Here is a 19,579-nt window from a genome sequence, read left to right as displayed (position 1 = left end):
TGACGTCCCATACCAATCTATTTATTTTACTAAAAAAAGTTTCTAATAATTTTTAAGTTATCTATGGATGGGTTTAAATATAAATCCGTCATGCGTCGTGTCTTGTTGTTTTTAACCAGTTTTATTGGTTTATTTAAAAAATGACAGATCGTATTTCAATTTTATTGGTTTGACGGAACGATGAACGACAAACGGACGCCGATGCGTATGAACTCGCCTTTAGATTTTTGTCATTTTTGACGCTTGTCAAAGTCTTGCCAAATTATTGGTTATAATTTTGTGTCAACTTTTGTTAAATACCCTGCATTTTGAAAGATGATGCATTTTGATTCGTATTATTACGTGTGTTTTGTGTCTTTTGAAGTCAAGTGGAGGAAAAATCGAGTGAAAATTAACTGTAGGCCCAGAGCACAGTTTATGGTTAATACACGCTGCCCAGGCAGAAAGTCTTATACACCAATGAAGTTGCCATCGATAAAGTTTGTATACCATTTCGTCGTAGATAAGTGCATTTCGTATATAAGGATCAAACTAAACACATACTAAAAACTGGAGTAGCTGTAAAATATCGACATCACACGATAGGTAAATAATGGATTTTAGTACTGGTGCAGAAAAATAATGTCAAAAGGTACTGGTTTAAAAAAATTAAGATTAAAGGTAATTAATCCACCTTTAAGGTATAAAATTTGGTAGGTGTTATTATTAATAAAATAGTTGTTGTATTTACCTATGTTGTTTTATTTATACCTGTGGAATATTACAAATTTGTATTTGTACATAAGTTATATTGATAAATATAATCATAAATGCGGGTAGTTTCATAAAGCTTGAAAGTAAATAATAGTTATTTTTTATATTTTTTTGGTATGTAGTGCCTTGTTCTTGTTTGTTTTGTATTAACACATACCGTTTTTATTAAATAAAATAACTCGATTACATTTTTTCAGTTTTATACAATTTTGAAGTAATCACTTGTCATCTTGTCAATCAAATTTTAAATATTTCCTGCTATGCGTTCCAGTTGTACCAACTTATTTCTTTGTAAAATAAAATAAACTACTTTGAAATTAAAATGACAGACACATCTATCACTGTCAAGGATCTTCTCGTTGGACAGACTATAGTCCAGTATGCGACTACTCGAACTACTCCATCTTAATCTCCAAAACAACAAAGTGAAAGCCGCCATGTTGTTGAATAAGAAAATGTTTCGTTCCTAAAATAGCAATTCCTGCTTTTTGAATACATTAACTTGAAATATTTGACCCTAAACAACACGCGGAAACAATTTTTTCGACTGTGAATAAATTATTCTCATTTTACTAAAAAAAAATTCAAGAAATTTTTTAAAACTTCTTTAATTTTAAGGCCCATTAGTATTTTTCAAAGTAGAAACAATACATTTATCAATAAAGTTGTTTGCGTTTAACTTTTTTGCCTTGGGCAACGAGTTACAGAGTCGGTTAAAGTGTTTCAATAATTATGATCTTCAAACATCCTCCACACTTAAAATACTTTTGTTTTGTATTCCTTTACTGCCATCTGGCATATGTCTCTAATTAAATCATAAAAATAATATTTTTACTATAATTATCCCAATTTAGGATAAAACGCGACTTAGACGCCATATTATTATAGTTTTGTATTTCTGTGAATTAGGATTTTAAACAACGTTGCAGTTTGTACTAAATTAGGCTGATAGCCAACGTCGGTATCCAACGTCGTTTCGACCCAAAAATTATTCTCCAAACTAGTGCAGACTAGGGTTGGCACGAGGTTGTGCCGACGTTGCGCCCCGACGTTTGGTCGCGTGACACAACGTTGTCCCGACGTCCAAATGCTGCTTGGGTGATGTAACGCTGTTTCGGGTAGTAAAAAATAAGTGAAAAAAAATCCGAACTAGGCGTCGTGTTGTGTTGTGACAATTTCAAATGTTAATAAAATTGCGAAAAAATGTTAACGCGTAAAGGAGAGCGTAATTAGGGCGTGGTTGTGTGCAATAACATTCAACAACTCAACTTTCCCGGATATTCAACTCTCCCGAAACAACATTTTATAGCTTCATAGTTTCTCACACCGATTTGATCAAAACCAAAAATGGATTCAAGCAGTTCGACGAAACAAATGAGTAAACAAAATGCTTACATAATCAAAAAATTAAATAGACACACAATAAAATTTGCAATATTAATGGTATACTTTTTTTAATCAACTTAAAAATGTTTTATGAACATTTTCTAAAATTATAATTATGTACCTTTAAAAAATTTCGTTATAGCCGAAACAGCCCCAATTATGACCCCACTAGCAAAACCGGTGCGTAAAACTATGTTCGCTACCGTAGTTGAACTTATCTAAAAATTTTTTTTAGCTGGTATAATAAATTATAATCCAAGTTAGACCTTCTAAAAATATCAAAATATTTACTTTTTTATTTTTAGAATTTTCACAAATTACACTTATAATACATTTTTCGTATACTCGCTATTTGAACCCGTGTATTTGTATATATCATTTGTTTCCGATATTCTCTGATGGTGGCAGCACCGGCGGAGAATGCACCAAGCCCCTATAGTATGTTAGAATTACCTTTAATATAGACAAACTCTCAGTTTCATCCATAAAAACTATGTGTTGCGCCAAACTGTCAAAGAATTTTTTTAAAACAAACTCCGCAACTCTCTGTTCTTCTTTGCCCATATTTAGCCAGTCTTTGTACAGTCTCTTATGCCATGACTTGAATTCTTTTACGACCAGACTTACAAACAAATCCATATGTTTGCCAAAGAAATGAAGAGCAGCTAAAATAGATTTACATATAATTTTTTGTTTAGGGAAGGTGTCTTTGTAAAATGTATTACCCCTGTTTGCAGTTCTTCTGTCACATTTTGGACTTGACAGCGATCTTATGTACTCATACAGACTTTTTATAATTTTTTTATCTTCGGGATTTTCTGGTTGAATAGGAAAACCTTCACAATAATGTTCAAGCCCGACAAATAAGCCTGTTAGTAGACCCTGCAATATACAGATTGTTAACTGGACGGTTACTTATTGGGAAACAGAAGGGCAACACTGCCTACATTTCTACATTCCACTGCCATTCGACGAGCGGGCCGAGGTTGCCATATATTTGAACCATAAAGCTCTTGCCGCGAGTAATAAACAAATTAACAACCTGTATACAGTAGGGTGGGTCAAAAAAATCGAGAAATTTTGCAATAAATTAAATTAAGTAATACTCTTTTAAACTAGGCTGATTTATGCCAAAAAGTTAAATAATGCATTATTTCACCTTATTTATGAAAATAAGAATAAACTACATTATATTTTTCGAAAGCTCATAACAAGCTAAATAAAATAAAAAATAATATTATAACAGGGTCTTCCATTTAAAAACCATAAGTTACAGTCATATTTCGAAAATGACCGAAAAACGAAAAGCTACCAGTGAGAAACTAGTTACGCCACTGGATTCAATGTGAAAAACTCTACGGGACACAGTTTTCACCTTTTCGATAAGTGATAAGATCATCTAGATATAAAAGTGGTCAAAAATGAGACATTTTCAAATTCGTGGAATTTAAAAATTTCAAGAACCAAGAGGGCTAAAAGAAAACTGTGTTTAGCATCTTTAGTTTCATAAAAAAGTAGCACGCTGATGTAAAAACAGCATCTTTGCATCTCTAAACTACTCATAAAAGAGAAACCTCATAAAACAATCAAAAAACACCCTGTACAGTTATTTGATTATATAGAATGAACCAAAATCATTTTAAAAAATGCCATTATTTGATTCATTTATTTATACCCTGTCTATTGTTATTTTGCTCAATAAGTTGCTAATATTTAATATCTTCTTACCTGTGACGGTTGTTTCGACATTACACTATCGAGCTTGTTTATAAATGCATATTTTAAGTTTCTTGGATTATGTACTAAATAACTAAATCTCTTAGCAAACATGCCCTTTAGAATATACTCTTTTTCTTTAACTAAAAATGTTTTTCAATAAAATTATTCTCAGTGCTTGTTAATATATTTTTATACCTATATCTGCATGATCTTGAGGCAGATTACTTAAAGCATTAAACATCTTTAAATATTCTTCTTGGTTTTCTAAGCATTTATCAATTTTTTCAAAACCTATAAGCAACACGTCTGCAGCTTTGGCTTTAACTTGAGCTGATGCTTTAGATAGAAGAATTTTTACACAACTTTTATTAATTCCTAAAATATACAAACATGAAATCTGTTATCAATAAAATATATATTATATTAAGCTGTTCAAATACCTAAAACATATTTTTCAATTTTGCTAGGAAAATTGTTGATCAAGGCATAAATAATTTCCAAACACTTAATAATCTGTTTATTAAAATTACAGCCTGTACCAACATCTTGAATAAAGGAAAAAATGCCGTGATCTTCACTAAACATATTTACTAAATACAAATCTAGAAGTAAAGAAAATGTATTGCATAAATATATATTTTTATTGCAAAATGTTACCTAAAAGCGACGCATTCATTTGCTCTTCTGTTAAATTGTAATTCAAAATCGACAAAAGTCTCTCACATTCCGATGGACCCTTAAAAGGATCAGATGCATGTTCTTTTAAAATTTGAAAAAAATTGTGGGGCTCTATATCCATTTTTTTGCCGGCTAGGTTAATTTTAAGAAAAACAAATACTAGTACTTCCGCATCAATTTGTTTGGCACGGATTGTTAATCGCTATATATTTATCTGCATTAATTTTGGAAACTGTAATAATTAAAACACTTAAATAACACTAAAAACTGTTAAAATCACAAACACCTCTTTAAAACTTCAAAAAAATCAAATTTAATTTTTTGTTCGTCATGAAGGTAGGTGTAAATTAATTGAAGGTTAGATTGTAGGTATCTGTTCTGTGGTTCAATCTTTATTAAGTTAGGGCTAACTTCAGTTTAGTTGACCATGCTTTTTTTAGGTTATATTTTTAAATTTTAAATACTTTTTTGAATCTTTTAAATATTTTATAATTTTAATTATAATTATAACACATATTATCTCAGAGAAATGGACGTTGAAGAAAATATTGACACGCCTTCATCTAAAAAGCGGAAAATCAGTGATAACAAGAACGAAGAGAGTCCTAAAACTAAAAAGGCGAAATCCTATTCTGTTAAAGAGTTTAGAAAGAAACTAAATTCTGATAATAAGTTAATAGGTTTGTTTCAAAGCAGTTATTAGTTTTCTTAACATATTATAAAACCTTTATTGTAGCTTTGCAAGAATTCCAACAAAAATTAAACGATCCTAACCATGATTACGTTTTTGATTACTTGGAGAATGGTGGTAACGTTTTAGAGCTATTACAGATTCTTGAAAATGACTCTACTATACCACCTTCAATAGTTTTTAAGTTGATAACACTGATACTTCTGAAAATTAACGCTAATTACAGCCAGTTTTATAATAGTTCTTACGAAGCATGCCGATACCTTATTAATAATTATATACCAGTTATACATAAAATGATTGGTTTAAGTTCCTCAAAAGAGGAACGTAAAGTAAGTCTATCTTAAAAAAATGTGTTTGATTCTTTAATAATTTCTATTTATTTTAGACATGTTTGAAATTATTAACTGCCATGGTAGCCTTTTCTTCAAACTTGGCTAAGGATATTTTAGTAAACGTTAAATTTCATACTCCTAATATAGAACTCCTTACCAAACATACAGAGGATAAAGATAATGTGCGAGATAATTTTATACATTTCGTCACAGGCTTCCTGATAGATAGTGATTTTCATATTTTACAAATTTTTCTACAAAGAAGTTCGCTGTTTACTAGTATCATATCAGGTATAAAAGTTACATATTTTGTTCTATATTTAATTCAAATATTTTATATTTTTAAGGATTACAATATGATCGTGCAGATACAGTTTGTCTAATAATAGCCGCTATGAAGAACTATATTCTGCAAAACAGTGCAGTGATGAAAACTACAAAGATGCATGTTTTTAATACAGCAATTGTCAGAGATATTGTTAATTTGTATAACTGGAAGGGCCCAGGAGGATTTAAAGCTCTTAAAAATGACAAAATTGTTGTTGAGGTACGTGATGGTAGTTTTAATATTTTTATTTTCTTATTGGTATTCATGTTTTTCAAATTTTAGGTGGACAAGGTTGAAAAATCTAAAGTTAATGAATGTGTGCATGACTTTTTATTAGTTCTCTGTACAAATCTGAAGTATGGAGTCATATTTAAAGATCCCTTGGTGGGACTTGGCCGTAAAAACCAAAATGGACTCATGTATACTGTGGTAAACAGTTTGGACAGACCCTGGGAACATTCTTATGCTAGTGAACTTGTGATAAAAATTGCCCAGTATGTTATCTTTAGTTAAAAATCATAATAACTTGATAATTTGGCATTTTAAAGAAAAAAAAAACCATAGAAAGTCTAGTGATTCTCAAAGTTTAAGGAGAATTATAAAAAAAAATTAATAAAATATGAGTTACTAATATGTCAAATTATTTTAGAGCTTGCCCAGATTTATGTCAAAATATTTGGACAATACTCAAACCCTTTTTGGAACCTAGATTAACAGAAAAATGGCTTAAAGCTGTCGAGTTTATTAAGAGTTTACTGGATGTTTTGGATCCATCCTGTATAGAGTATTGTGTAACAGAACTCACTCCACAACAGGTATTGTTAAACTTATTCTTTTTTACATTGAATAAAACGACTATCTGTATATTTCACTTAATACATTTAAATTTGATTTGAATTTTTGCGAGTTTTTTTATGATATGAATTGTATATTTTATAATTTTTCTTTATAGTATACGAAGCTGATGCACCAGGTCTTGTAAAATTGTTTCTATTACTTTTCTTCCAGGGCATTTTTTATTCTAATTTGTTTATCTGATGTTTTTTCTAATTCGATTTTGAAAATAGCTACTAACTGTCACTAGAAATTTGCCATGACAACACTAGCCATCTTGATTACAATTTTATTGAAAAATCGCTTTTTATTCAAAATCTGAGCCAGATAGGTATAGGAAACCCTAATATAGTTTGAAAGAGCATTTAAGTCTGCTTCAACTTATTTAAAAAAATACATAGTGTTGCATTTGAAATAACGAAGTTTTTATGTAAAATAAATATTTCAAACAGACCAGCAATTTTTGATACCCCTGTATACATTTAAGGAAGGAATAACATTTTTCTGTGAAGTTTATTTCTCTACCTTTAAACTCAGCACAAGAACTAATTCTGAAAAGTAATGTACAGGGTGTTAATAATCTATTCTATTGTAGCATGCAAATTTAAATATCTTTAAATATCTCAAAAACCAAAGATTTTAAACATATTTAACGCTTATAATAAATACCTTTTTTTTTGGGCTCAAGAATCCAAAAATGAAATAAAATATCTTTCCGTCTTCGTATAATCAACCGAGGCGAATGAGGTGCGCCACCCTGTATATACGAGAAAATGGAAAAATAATCTTTTAAGACGCTGTTCTTTGAAGAGGTATTTATTAAAGCTTGTTCTAGATTAGTCTTTTTATTCAATGTTTTCTTTCATATTGATTTTTAATATATTTTGTTTTTAGTTAGCCCAAATAATCGAGATTTTAGTATCGCCAGCTCCAATTTTAAAGCTGCTTTTATCAGGAGATGCGGTAAACAAAGATCTCCAATTGAAGAAACACGTTTATGACATAATGTCAGCTATGTTAAAACGAATAGACACATATCTGCAAGCAATGAAATCAAAGTTTTCTCCTAACGATTGTAAAATAACGGCGACTATTTTATCAAATTTTATTCAAAAACATTATCCGTTCTCTGAAAAACTGTTTTCTGATTGGCGCGATTTTAAACCGGTTGATAACGAACAAAAATTCGATTTTCTTGAAGTTGTTTTAGATATTTTAAAATCTTACCAAAATTTAGCTCCACAAATGCTGTTTAAATTCACTTCCTTTAATTTCGCTTTTGACGATTTTTTTGTGGAATCTATCGAAAACGACAGACACGAAATATTACAAATCAAAGCAATTGATATATTTCTTGACATAGATAACTCGTATTTTTTACCTAAAAGTGATATTTTCGAAAACGTTACTTCGTTATTGCTTAAAATGTACCACAAACATAAATCGGAAGATATTCAAATAGTTTTATATAAGATCTTAAAAAACACGGATATTTTTGACGGTTGTTTATACGAAATCCAGGTTTGGTGTAATGGCATTTTTAATTTCGACAATATATCTGAAAGTTTTATTGAAACTTTTGTAAATACTTTGAAAGATGTCAGTGCTAATATTCTAGTATATCAGAAGGAACTATCTCTTGTCTCTGTACAAGAAAATACATCTTTATTTAATTTCAATGAGGATCTGGAAGATATGACGTACCAAATTAAACACAGCCATTTTAGTATTTTAACTGCGGGTTTTTTGAAACATTTACAGCAAACTAATCTTTCAAAAACCCTAAAAAAATATCTAGAGTTTGTATTAATCAATATATTCCATTCCCAAACTATTCCTAACAAGTATTTATCGGTAGTTCAAATGTACCACTCCACTGTACCTGATCATGTACTAAAATATATTCAAGATTGGACTGAGGGTAATTGTGAGCCTTTAATAAAAACCAAAGGTTCTCTAGGGGTGTTCAAAAAATTCAGTGAATCTTTTTTAAGCAGTACGATAGAAAATGAATTCTTTGATAACTCGGAATATCCAGGTTTTTATGTCGATCTTCTCAAAGCAGCCACGTTTTACTTCACAAACTTAACATCTTTCAGCGTGGTTACAGAAAATCATTCAAAAAACTGGATTTTTTGCATTGAACAAGTACACAACTCTAATTTCTTTAATGCATCGTGTTTTGAGGTTGTTTTAGGCAATCCAAATTTAGCAATTCATTTTAATATTAAATCCGCAACAAAAGATACAGCTACTGGAATCTGTACCAGGGCTATTCATAAAGTAGTTCAAACTTTTCGTGATTTGTCATTGGATGTTGAGGAATATGTCGGTGTATATTCACAAAGTATTTTTAATTCTATTATCAAGGGGTTAAAAAAACCTAAAAAATTCCGTTTGAGTGAAAATGTTGGAGAATATTTGAAGGTGTTTCCTTTAAGTTATGAGTATTGTATATCATTGTTGGAGCGTACATTAGATGTGCTAGAAAACTGCGATATTTCTGTCTCTGAAATTTTGTCTTATGCCTTAAGCAGAACTGCAGAATTGTCTCGAAGTAATGAGTTATTGAAACCACTAGATCAAACTACAATTTTGAATATTTCCAAATATATCATAGAGTTAATCAAATTAGGCCATAACTGTTTTAACTTGTCAAAGGCTTTAAAATGTTATTTAGAAGTATTTCCTTACTCTATTGATCATATTGATCAAACCTTATTTCCTGCTCTTCTAGAAATAAAGGAATATAATAAAGAAAACACAGACTTGATAGTTTTTCTACTTGAAAGGAACTTAACATTATCCAAGCATATAGAAACAAACATTGTAGCTGTAGCTGAGAAAAAAGGTTTAATTTTACCTCTAACTCATGTTTTAGTTAACAGTAAAAATAACGAAGGTATCTTGAAAATAATTTACGAAAATCTCGAAGGATCTTTACTTAAAGCCCTGCAAAAACCCCAAAAAGTTGGTCAGCACTTTTTGAAAGATTACAATATTGCTGTTTTAATTGAATCATTCATGCCTGTAGAAAAATGTAGTCAGTTTACTGATAAAGTTCATAGATTCGAGGTGACTGAGGTATTTCATTTGAAATTTTTAGAAGCAGTTTTTAGTAAGGTTCTTAATACAAAGGAACTTAATGAAAAACAGGCAGGGAATGTGATACTGACTTTTATTCATTTGATTATGTTTTTGTTCAAGAAAAAATCGTCATCAGAAGATAGTACAGTCAAAATATCAGAGTCTGTGAACATTTTTAATCGGGTCTTAGAAAAGCTTTCTAAACATTCGTATAATAATCTGAAATCTGTATCTTCACACGAATCATTCAAGACTTTTTGTAAATACGCTTTAAAATTCGGAGTTTCCGGCCAACATATTTTATTGGCCACCTTATGTATGTCCCTAAATATTTTGAAAACTTCCATTGAAAAAGAAGAAGTTGCTGAGCTACTGGAAATGTTACTCTCGCATTCGGAGTTTTTGAACGTTGTGCTCTCTGAACATACTGACTCGAAGTTGGAAATTTTGAAGTTGTTGCTTATTATTTCCGAAAATTGGCAGGAATTGATAGAGAAGAGTCACGTGGCAATTGTTCTTTCAGCGTACAGAGGATTGGTGACAAGATGTGACAGAGTCATTTTGAAATTGTTAAAATTGTAAGTAATTGTTTTTTTTAATGAAAAGATATTCATGCGTTGCCAACATCTAAGATAATACCACAGATTAGGTATCCTATAAGTATACAGATAAAAATCTTGTCCTTAATTCGTGGTACGAAAATTGTTTTTTATGACGATGTGCAAACGAGTCAAATTTCCTGTGCGCTAAAATAAACTCGCGTAAAATAACAATAAACAGCGTAATAGTGAGATATCGCTAAACCGAATAGCGTGCATGGACGTTAATAAGGCCAGGTGTTATTTCCTTTACGTGAGGTGGTATTAACTAGTATTAACTCTCTTCATTTATAGTTATCGGATTGGAAAGAATTCTGATCGCGTCGCGTCCGCTATTTAAACTTAACCTAACTTTGAATTTTTAAAACTTTGAAATTATTTTGTTTACTAGGTATTTTAAAACTAAAGGGCTAAAGTGCTTATTTCCAGTTTCCAGTGCTTTATTGTTCAACGTCTGCCAGTGGGTTTAGTGCAACAAGCAACAAATTCTCTTAGAAGGGCTAAGCCGTCATCTGCTGTAAACTTAAGCCTCTTTATAGGTTCTTTAATATTGGAAGAAGTGGAATCCATATTTTGGGCCATATTTATTTAATTAAAACTAATCCCAGCTACTTAATTACCTAATAAAACTAAAGTAATAATTCAAAACAATTCAAACATAACCTAAAATAAAAGATCTCGCCGGCCGGCCCCGGTTGTCAAATACCCGCACATGCCCATTTAAGTAATTTTTAAACGTTATTTAGAAATAGCGCTTGGTGTAATAGATCCGCAAATTACGTCAGGCGGTAACGTTATTAGCGGGTGTTGCGTTAAAAATTGACTCGCGCATATCGTAACCATGATAAGGTACGTGTAAATACTGCATGACGCTATTCGGTTTTCCGATATCTCTCTAATAACTGTACCGGTCAGGCGCTGTGCACAATTTTAGAGGCCATAAGTGGGCGTGGTATGTGCGCAAACTAGTAACCTAACTAGTGCCCGATTCCGAAAATTGGAACCACGAAAAACAATAAAGAAAAAACAAAGTTTATAATCTGTATAATCTGTGGTAAAGCTGTAACTATGGTAATATTAGAGCTTAAGAAATAATACCGTGGAAAAATTTACGGTGAACAGGCAGTTCAAAAAAGTTTTCGAAAAATATACAGAGAAATTTAAAAGAAAACGCACGATTTTCAACATTTTTTTTTGCGAAAAAAACCTCATAGACGTGTTCCTGGGGTCGAAATATACCACCCCTGAAAATATTTGCACTTATTTAAGACTCACCCTGTATATCTGTAGAGTATTTATCTTTTTGTATTTTATTTCAGCTATTTTATTTGTTATAGTTTTGTCATTGATATAATCTCTTTTACGTCCTTTATCTCCCGAGTGTTGCTAATCTTGTATTTCTCATGATATTAGAATTTTTATTATTTGTTATAGGTACGAATCAAAGCCTGATCAGAGTCATTTTTATGACTTTAAACCATTCCTGTGGGGCAGATCAGCTGCAACTCATTATTCTGTTCGAACTAGTATCGAAAGCTCTCTGACAAGACAACCTAAAATCAATAATGTCTTAAGTAAGTTTTTAATGCAGTTTTAATAACATCTCTTTAACTAATGTATAAGTCATATAATCGAAGAAAAAAAGGGCGTCCATTTACCTTTGAAAATACTTCTGTAATGACAACCAGTGTCAATTTTCTATATACAGGGTCCGGCAATAGTGCGTCGGGCATCTGTAGCTCCAAGGTAGCTCCTAAAATAAAAAACAACCTAAAGTATGAACTATGATGTATTTCAGGAAGGTTGAAAAATATATATTTTTTATTTATTTATTAATCGGAAATTATCGAAATATATTTACTCATATCTTAGGACTATATAAAGTGATCGGAAAGGAAGCCAAAAATGCAATAATCTACAGGATGTTCAATTTAAAAAAAATCATCCCGATCCACTCACACTTTTTTGAGCCACCCTATAGAAGTTAAAATATTTTTCTGAAATACATTCTCGTACATACTTTAAGTTTGTACTTCAAACAAAATTCTCAAGTTTTTTATTCTCGGAGCTACAGATGCCCGACGCACTATTGCCGGACCCTGTATAAAATTCTAGGGGTATGATATGTCTGCGAAACGAATAACTTTGAATTTGACAGTTCCCGCGGGCTTTTCTAGTGTTAATTTTATTAGGTTAGCAACTTGCGGCCATGCTGACGCAATGCCGCCTTTAATAGAGCAGCCACGGAGCGAGATTTATGACGTCACGCTAGTTAGATACTACGGATTAATAAATATGTATTAATTAATAAATATATATGTTACTGTAAATGTCCGAAATGCTGTAAAACCTAGGATAAGCGCGCTAAACCTAGGATTGGTTAGCCTGGTTATTTGGAGGGTCTTAATGCATTGGTTAGCCTGGTTATTTGGGGGGTGTTAATGCATTGGTTAGCTGGTTATTTGGTGGGATTGGTTGGTTTTGGTAAATGCTAGGTTTTACCGCATTTTAGACATTTACAGTAACATATATATTTAGAATATTTTATATGTAATTTTTTGGGATTATATTCGACACTATTTTTTTCATATGACACAACACTGATGAAGGCTATAATGTTAGCTGAAACGTTTTTTTAACAAAAAAAAAAATAAAAAACCAAATCAAAAATTTAATCAGAGTTTTTCCCGAACTATATCCCAAGAAAATCAAAAATTTTAGAATAATTTTACATATGACAATGACAGCGATCTTTATTTCATAGCCATCGCTGACGCCTTTTTTTCTATGATATTGTATTATTTGCAAATATAATTTTTCGAACATTGATACTTGCCAAATATGCATATAAAGTTTGTGAATGTAAATAATAATACATCACTATTAGTAGATATTGAATGTTTTTTGTTAAATTAGATCGATTTTCAAACCCCCAAATTTTAAATATATTTTACATTTTACCCATTATCTTATGTACCTATTCATTATTTGTATATTGTAAAATATTTGCTGCATTTGTATGGTTCATAATTTATTTGCCAAAGTATTTATTACTATAAATAGGTATATAAATATTGTATTTATGAACTGTATATTATGTATATTTCATGTAAACTATATCATTTTTAAAATACAAACCAAAAATACGAGGAATAATTATGTTTTCCATGTATTCTACAACATATTTATTAATCCGTAGTACCTAACTAGCGTGACGTCATAAATATCGCTCCGAGGCTGTTCTATTAGAGACGACATTGGTCTGATATTTAGAAATGTCAAAAGCTGATGACATTTTACTTTTGACAATTATGTTATTTCGTGTTGATTTTTGCAAGAAGAGCAAGAACTGTCACTTGTTTTATTATTGTCCTTTTCTATTTCACGAAAGTAAAAAGAGTTACCTATCTGATTCGTTCAGGCACTCAATTTAAGGAATATCAGTAACTTTTTTGATAGAGGGATTTTATATTTGCCCTGTTGGTAAAAAATAACGGTCAAAATTCAAAGTTATTCATTTTATAGACTATATCGATCGATATTTCTAAGGTAACTTGCCGCTGTTTTTTATCATATGATAGGTCCAGTACTTTTGTGATGGGCTTAAAAGTAACGTCACTGAAAAAAAATCTATGCAAGAAACAAATTTCTAAGTGTTAAATATTTTTATAAATTCTTATTGATATTGCTCATATTTGATTTCTAGGTGTTTTGAAAGAAGAACTAGTGAACAATACTATAACCAATTATTCTTTAAACGACAATCTACACGACGATGACACTGAAGTAACAGACTCTCGATGCTACGACCTCAAATTCATTTTACCACTGTTTAGCCATATTCTAGCGCCAGAGCAACAAGTTAAGACTTACGTCTTCACCAGGTCTGCATTTTTATAGGTTTTTTTATTTCTTATATTTATTTAGAATATTTGTAGGAGTGGCGCCCTAAGTTTGACAGTTGTAGGACTTAGTAGCCGTGATAAGCAGGTACGTCAAGCGGCATGTCATGTGTTGTCAAGGTTTTATTTCCATCTGGAAGCCAGACAAACTGGAAAGGATAATCCGTTGTGGATTAGATTTGTCGAGGCACTCTGTAAAGGTATCTTCATTTATTTATTTTAATTTAAAAATTATTTATTATGCTTCAAATTATAGTAAAATACACAAAGACATCTAAATAAAGGGAGACAGAACGATTTAAATTTTATCGCGATCAAGAACCGTGTTCCGCAAAAATCGATGATGACAGATTTACGCGGTATGTGATAGAATACGGTTCGAGTTCCAAATGTTATTATTGTTATTAATGTTTTTTGGGTACCTATAGAAACGTTAAACTAAATATTTGTATAGGTATATAACTTTAATTAATATACATATATTGTGCCAGGATTATGCATTTGAAATGATTTTTAGTTTTCTAATTAAATTATATTAGGGAAATTACAATGACAACTAGCGGCATCGCTGTGGATTCATCTTTACTACGAAATTGTCGAAATCTGTAGGAATTACTCTGACATTTGACGGTTTCATTTGTTTTAATTCAACTTATATTTGACAGCGTGCGGTTGTGAGTTTTCTGCGGTAGTTGAAAGTTTTTGTAGCTTTTGAACAACTTTCTAATAATTATTAGTGTTTATTGCAAAGAAAACTATTTAAAGTAGTTTATAACTATCTACGATGGTTCGCCAGTGCATAGTTTGTAAAAAGGTGGACTATTCTAACCCGGAGTTGATATTTCGACGGTAAGTGTCATTACGTTTTTTTTACCTTTAGCCATGCTTAGAGTATACTCTGTTTTTTTTCTCAGGTAAGATTTCGACAGACGATGACAGAAGAAAAGCAGATGACATCCCATACCAATCTATTTATTTTACTAAAAAAAGTTTCTAATAATTTTTAAGTTAACTATGGATGGGTTTAAATATAAATCCGTCATATCATTTCAAAAATGACAGATCGTATTTCAATTTTATTGGTTTGACGGAACAATGAGAGAGCCAAATGACAGAAAGAGAGACGAAACTCAACCGTGTTGTCATATTTATGTACCCATCTCTTTTTAACTCTCATAAAAGTGTCAAACCATGTATGATTCTAAAAAATTTAGTTTTATGAATGGAGTGTTCTGTCTACCCATTTAGATGTCTTTGAAAATACACGAATTAGAAGATAATTTGTCAGTCAAAACCAAAGCATACCATAAGAGACATTTTTTTTTATTATGTTTATTTTTTCATTTCAATTTCTACTAGGTACGGCAGTGTTGCCAGACTTCAAACTGAACAACTTCTCTGCCATATTCTTCGCCCGCATGTCTTTGATCCTGACCAACCCAACTCATCCAATGTACTCTCCATTGTGCTCTTATTTGTCAGCCAAGCAAGTTCTTGACTTGAGCACTGTACCAGAAATCTACACTCTACTCTTCAGTTCCGATGTAAACTTCAAAGAACATCGTAGTTTTATTTTAGAAGTACTAAGAGACGGATTGAGAACAGAAAGAGACTTTTTAGATCTTTTGAAGTCTATGGGTCTAAAAATGTTGTTGGAGTTGTCTTCTAGTTGTCTGGCAGATACTCAGTGTAAACTGCTGATATCGGAGGTGTTATATTCAGCTTGTAAGGTACCTTTAGCTGTCAAAATGCTCTGCGAGAATTATTCTTTGTTGGTTCAACTTTACAACGTTGTTTGGAGTGTCCTATCTGACAAAAAAGGAACCAATATGATATCCAAGGTGCTGAAAATATTTCTGGAAATTGTTAAAGTCAGACAAGATGAGTATACAAACTCGCAAGTTTCTAACTTGTTTTTGAACATAGCAGGAAGTGACATGTTTGCAAGTTTTAAAGACGAAGATTTGACGTATTTTTATGAAGTGTTTTACAGGACGTTCTTGAATGTTCCTGGATTAATTAGGGATAAGGATAAAGTTTTAGATATTGTTTTAGAAAAATCGGATGATAAATTTTCGAAATATTTACGAAAGTATGGATGCAATTACGTGCAAGATATTTCGCCTGAACTACAGGTGCAAGATAAATATTTTTACCTAAGATTGTTGGTGTTTAATATGATGAAATAAATCTTTTTTTTAACTGATATTTGTTATTTGAAAGTTCTTAACAAGAGTACCAGGTTGTAATCACAAAATACTTTAGCTATATAGAAGTGACAAGTGCCAGTTTATTTGAAGTATGTATATTGGACTCAAAATGGCGGATACTGATAATGCTGTGGATGCAGATAATGCGCAAAATGGCGGATACTGCAATAAATTTGGTAACAGGATGACATTGACATGTATGACAAATAAAAAAAATAGCATAGATATAGGAAATAAGTTTAGATTGGAATGCTAGGTTTGCCGCCAACACTTATAATTGTTTTGGAGCGCATACGTTGTAGGGCGCTGCTATAGCGGTTGCTAAGAACAACCGCAAACAATAATTTTCTCTTGTCAAAGTCAGAATCTTCAAAAATTATAAAATCTTTCAAAATTTAAACCGTCCTCATTGAAAAAATACCGAAAAGCGTTTAAAGCGTCCATTTTCAAAGTAATTATTGCTATCTTGTGAGTTTAACCTAAATTGTATTTACTTAAACCCGTGATAATTGTGAAAAAGTGGCATTAAAAACTTAAATATCTGTGTAAACTGCAAAAGCCATCGTGGATCGTGGCATAACGTCGGTTTCCAATGTTTCATAAGTACTTCATACATATTCTTAAATAAAATAATTATGTCTTATATGCAACTTCTTCTTCTTCGGGATCCATCTCCTAATGGAGCTTGGAAATCATAATGGCAATTCTAACTTTGTTAACGGCTGCTCTGAATAACTGATTTGAAGTCATTCCAAACCATTCTCTCAAATTCTTGAGCCATGATGTTCTTCTTTTTCCTTGGGTCTTTCTGCCCTTTATCTTTCCTTCTATTATGTTCTGCAGCAGGGCATATTTAGGTCCTCTCATTATGTGCCCAAAGTACTCAAGTTTTCTCTTTTTAAGGGTGTTAATCACCTCTTCGTCCTTCTGAATTCTGCGTCGCAGTTCTATATTTGTAACCTTGTCAGACCATGCAATTCTCAGCATACGCCGATATCACCATCTTGTGAATGCCTCAAGCTTCTCCATTACGGCCTTTTTAAATGTCCAAGCTTCTGAACCATAGAGTAAAGTTGCAAATATGTAACCCCTTAGCATTCTTAATCTAAGCTTTAAGTTGATGTCTCCACTGCACAGACATTTTTTGAGTTTTACAAAGGATGCCCTGGCTATTTCTATTCGAGCTTTTATTTCTGCTGATTGATTCAAGTTTTCGGTCAACCAATTGCCTAGATATTTATATTTTTGAACTCTCTCCATAGGTGTATATATCATCTATTAGAACATTGGCTTAGACATCTTCTCTCTTAGTGATTATCATAAATTTAGTTTTCTTAGGGTTCATTTTCAGGCTATAGACTCTATACGTGTTGTTTAGTCTTTGTAGAAGTGTTTGCAGACCCTCCACGTTGTCTGCTATAAGGACGGTATCGTCCGCGAACCGCATATTATTTAAGACCTGCCCATTAATAGTGATGCCCTCCTTTCTACTAGTCAAAGCCTCCCGAAAAATTGATTCGCTATATACAGGATGAGTTTCCTACGATGTTCTCTATGGGTATCTTGGAAACTACTGGAGATAGAGAGTCGGTTAAATGGGGAAAGAATTGCAGTTTTGTGGGGTCATAAATATGCGCCTTTCAGATTTATGAAAAACTTCATGGCTTACTAGATATTTTGAAAAAAACAAATTTCGTCCCTATCCATTTTAGATTTTTTTATGCGGTATGGTTAAAAATAAGGTTTACAAAAGAACTTATGAATTAAGGGAGGCACTGGAAGTGGCGGTACGAGAGAAGTTTAATTAAATCAACCGGTCCTTTTGTGAGAATAGGTAATAATTCAGTTTTAAAAAGGTGTAACTCAAAACAATGGAATTTTTGAACATTTTCTAAAATAACTTAAAGTGTATGCAGTGACTCGACTGCAGCGATATTATTTTTTTAAGTTTTAGTTTGTGTAATGTAAATTCTAAAGAACCGTTTAGTAATATATTCTGACTTATTATAAGTTATAAATCACAAAAGAATAAGAATGCCATGCAATCTAAGTGAAATTAGTCAAGAGAAATAAGAATTGGCTATAACTAAATTTAACTTTTCTAACAAGTCTTGAAAATCGTTCTCTAAAAAACATAACATTCACCGGTCAACGTATCCTCGAAAATGTATGGTCAAGAAAAGTTGAACCAACCAAACCAAACCAAACCAATAGTTTCCAAGATACCCATAGAGAACATTGTAGAAAACTCACCCTGTATATTGCAACACACTGTATTTTATTTAAAAAAATTAAAAGACAATAATAAATTTGAATAAACAATATTTGGCGACATAATTCCGGAAAATCCGAACTCGGAAATTATCAAAAGCTTTGGAGAGCGACCGTTGTAAGAACAGCGCCAAATAGTATTTACATTGTCCTTATGGGCACTTTCCAATATCTATGAATAATAGTGTCTATTTTCTTAATAAAGGATATCTAGAGATTTTAGTTAGGTAATAATGTTGAAATTTTGAAAAAAAGGTAGTTTGTAGGCTTCAAACATTCTTGTATTTAATCTATTCGAAAAGGTTCTTAATAACATCAACGATATACTTTTAAAATACTTTATTTTATAACAAAAAAAGGGAAACAAAATAAATATAACACAGTTAATAAATATCTTTAAAATTTATAATAAGTAACACAATTCCATTAGGTAGGAATATCAGTTATATAGAGGAAAACTTTACATTATATTCTATCTATGTACAATCTATTTAGATATATTTACGCAATTCGTTTTTTAAATTGTACAGGTTTATTAAATATACTGTTTCCTTTTAAGTTATTTTTTAAAATATAATTTACAAAATAACTTTAAAAGCTTACAGTTTTTTAATTACTTTTTTACCTAGCTATATAGGGTACTTATATACTTTTTTCTAAGAGAAAAAATAAGTCATATTCTTCCTAGTTTTTTATATTATATTTCCTAATATAAAGTTTATATATTATACTTTTAATTGGCTAAAATTCCTATTTCAGGACTAAAGGTTTACTTTTATTTAATCG

At 31.2% G+C, this 19,579-nt stretch overlaps 2 protein-coding genes across 2 annotated transcripts in view; one reads left to right on the top strand and one right to left on the bottom strand.

The window, feature by feature from the left end:
* The window catches only part of LOC115884364 (DNA-dependent protein kinase catalytic subunit-like), an 83,225-nt gene extending 78,393 nt beyond the window's left edge, over positions 1-4,832 (bottom strand). Inside the window, exons 1-6 of the mRNA XM_030902923.1 lie at positions 4,516-4,832; positions 4,299-4,460; positions 4,054-4,233; positions 3,868-3,998; positions 2,865-3,021; positions 2,593-2,804 (exon numbers count right to left, since the gene is read on the bottom strand). Coding sequence (XP_030758783.1) covers positions 2,593-2,804; positions 2,865-3,021; positions 3,868-3,998; positions 4,054-4,233; positions 4,299-4,460; positions 4,516-4,657 — 984 coding nt within the window. The 5' untranslated portion in view covers positions 4,658-4,832. The remainder of the gene's footprint in view (positions 1-2,592; positions 2,805-2,864; positions 3,022-3,867; positions 3,999-4,053; positions 4,234-4,298; positions 4,461-4,515) is intronic.
* Positions 4,833-4,969: 137 nt separating this feature from the next.
* Positions 4,970-16,518, top strand: LOC115884273. The gene is made up of 11 exons (XM_030902801.1): positions 4,970-5,216; positions 5,273-5,559; positions 5,616-5,853; positions 5,910-6,109; positions 6,173-6,384; positions 6,540-6,705; positions 7,619-10,389; positions 11,845-11,984; positions 14,117-14,294; positions 14,349-14,512; positions 15,672-16,518. The coding sequence occupies exons 1-11, from the start codon at positions 5,066-5,068 to the stop codon at positions 16,499-16,501; spliced, it is 5,337 nt and encodes a 1,778-aa protein (XP_030758661.1). The 5' UTR covers positions 4,970-5,065; the 3' UTR covers positions 16,502-16,518.
* The last annotated feature ends 3,061 nt before the right edge of the window (positions 16,519-19,579 follow it).

This window comes from Sitophilus oryzae, unplaced genomic scaffold (assembly GCF_002938485.1).
Source record: "Sitophilus oryzae breed Bouriz unplaced genomic scaffold, Soryzae_2.0 scaffold_227_pilon_pilon, whole genome shotgun sequence".
In the NCBI taxonomy this organism is placed as follows: domain Eukaryota; kingdom Metazoa; phylum Arthropoda; class Insecta; order Coleoptera; family Curculionidae; genus Sitophilus; species Sitophilus oryzae.
This window is presented reverse-complemented; position numbering and strand designations above follow the sequence as displayed.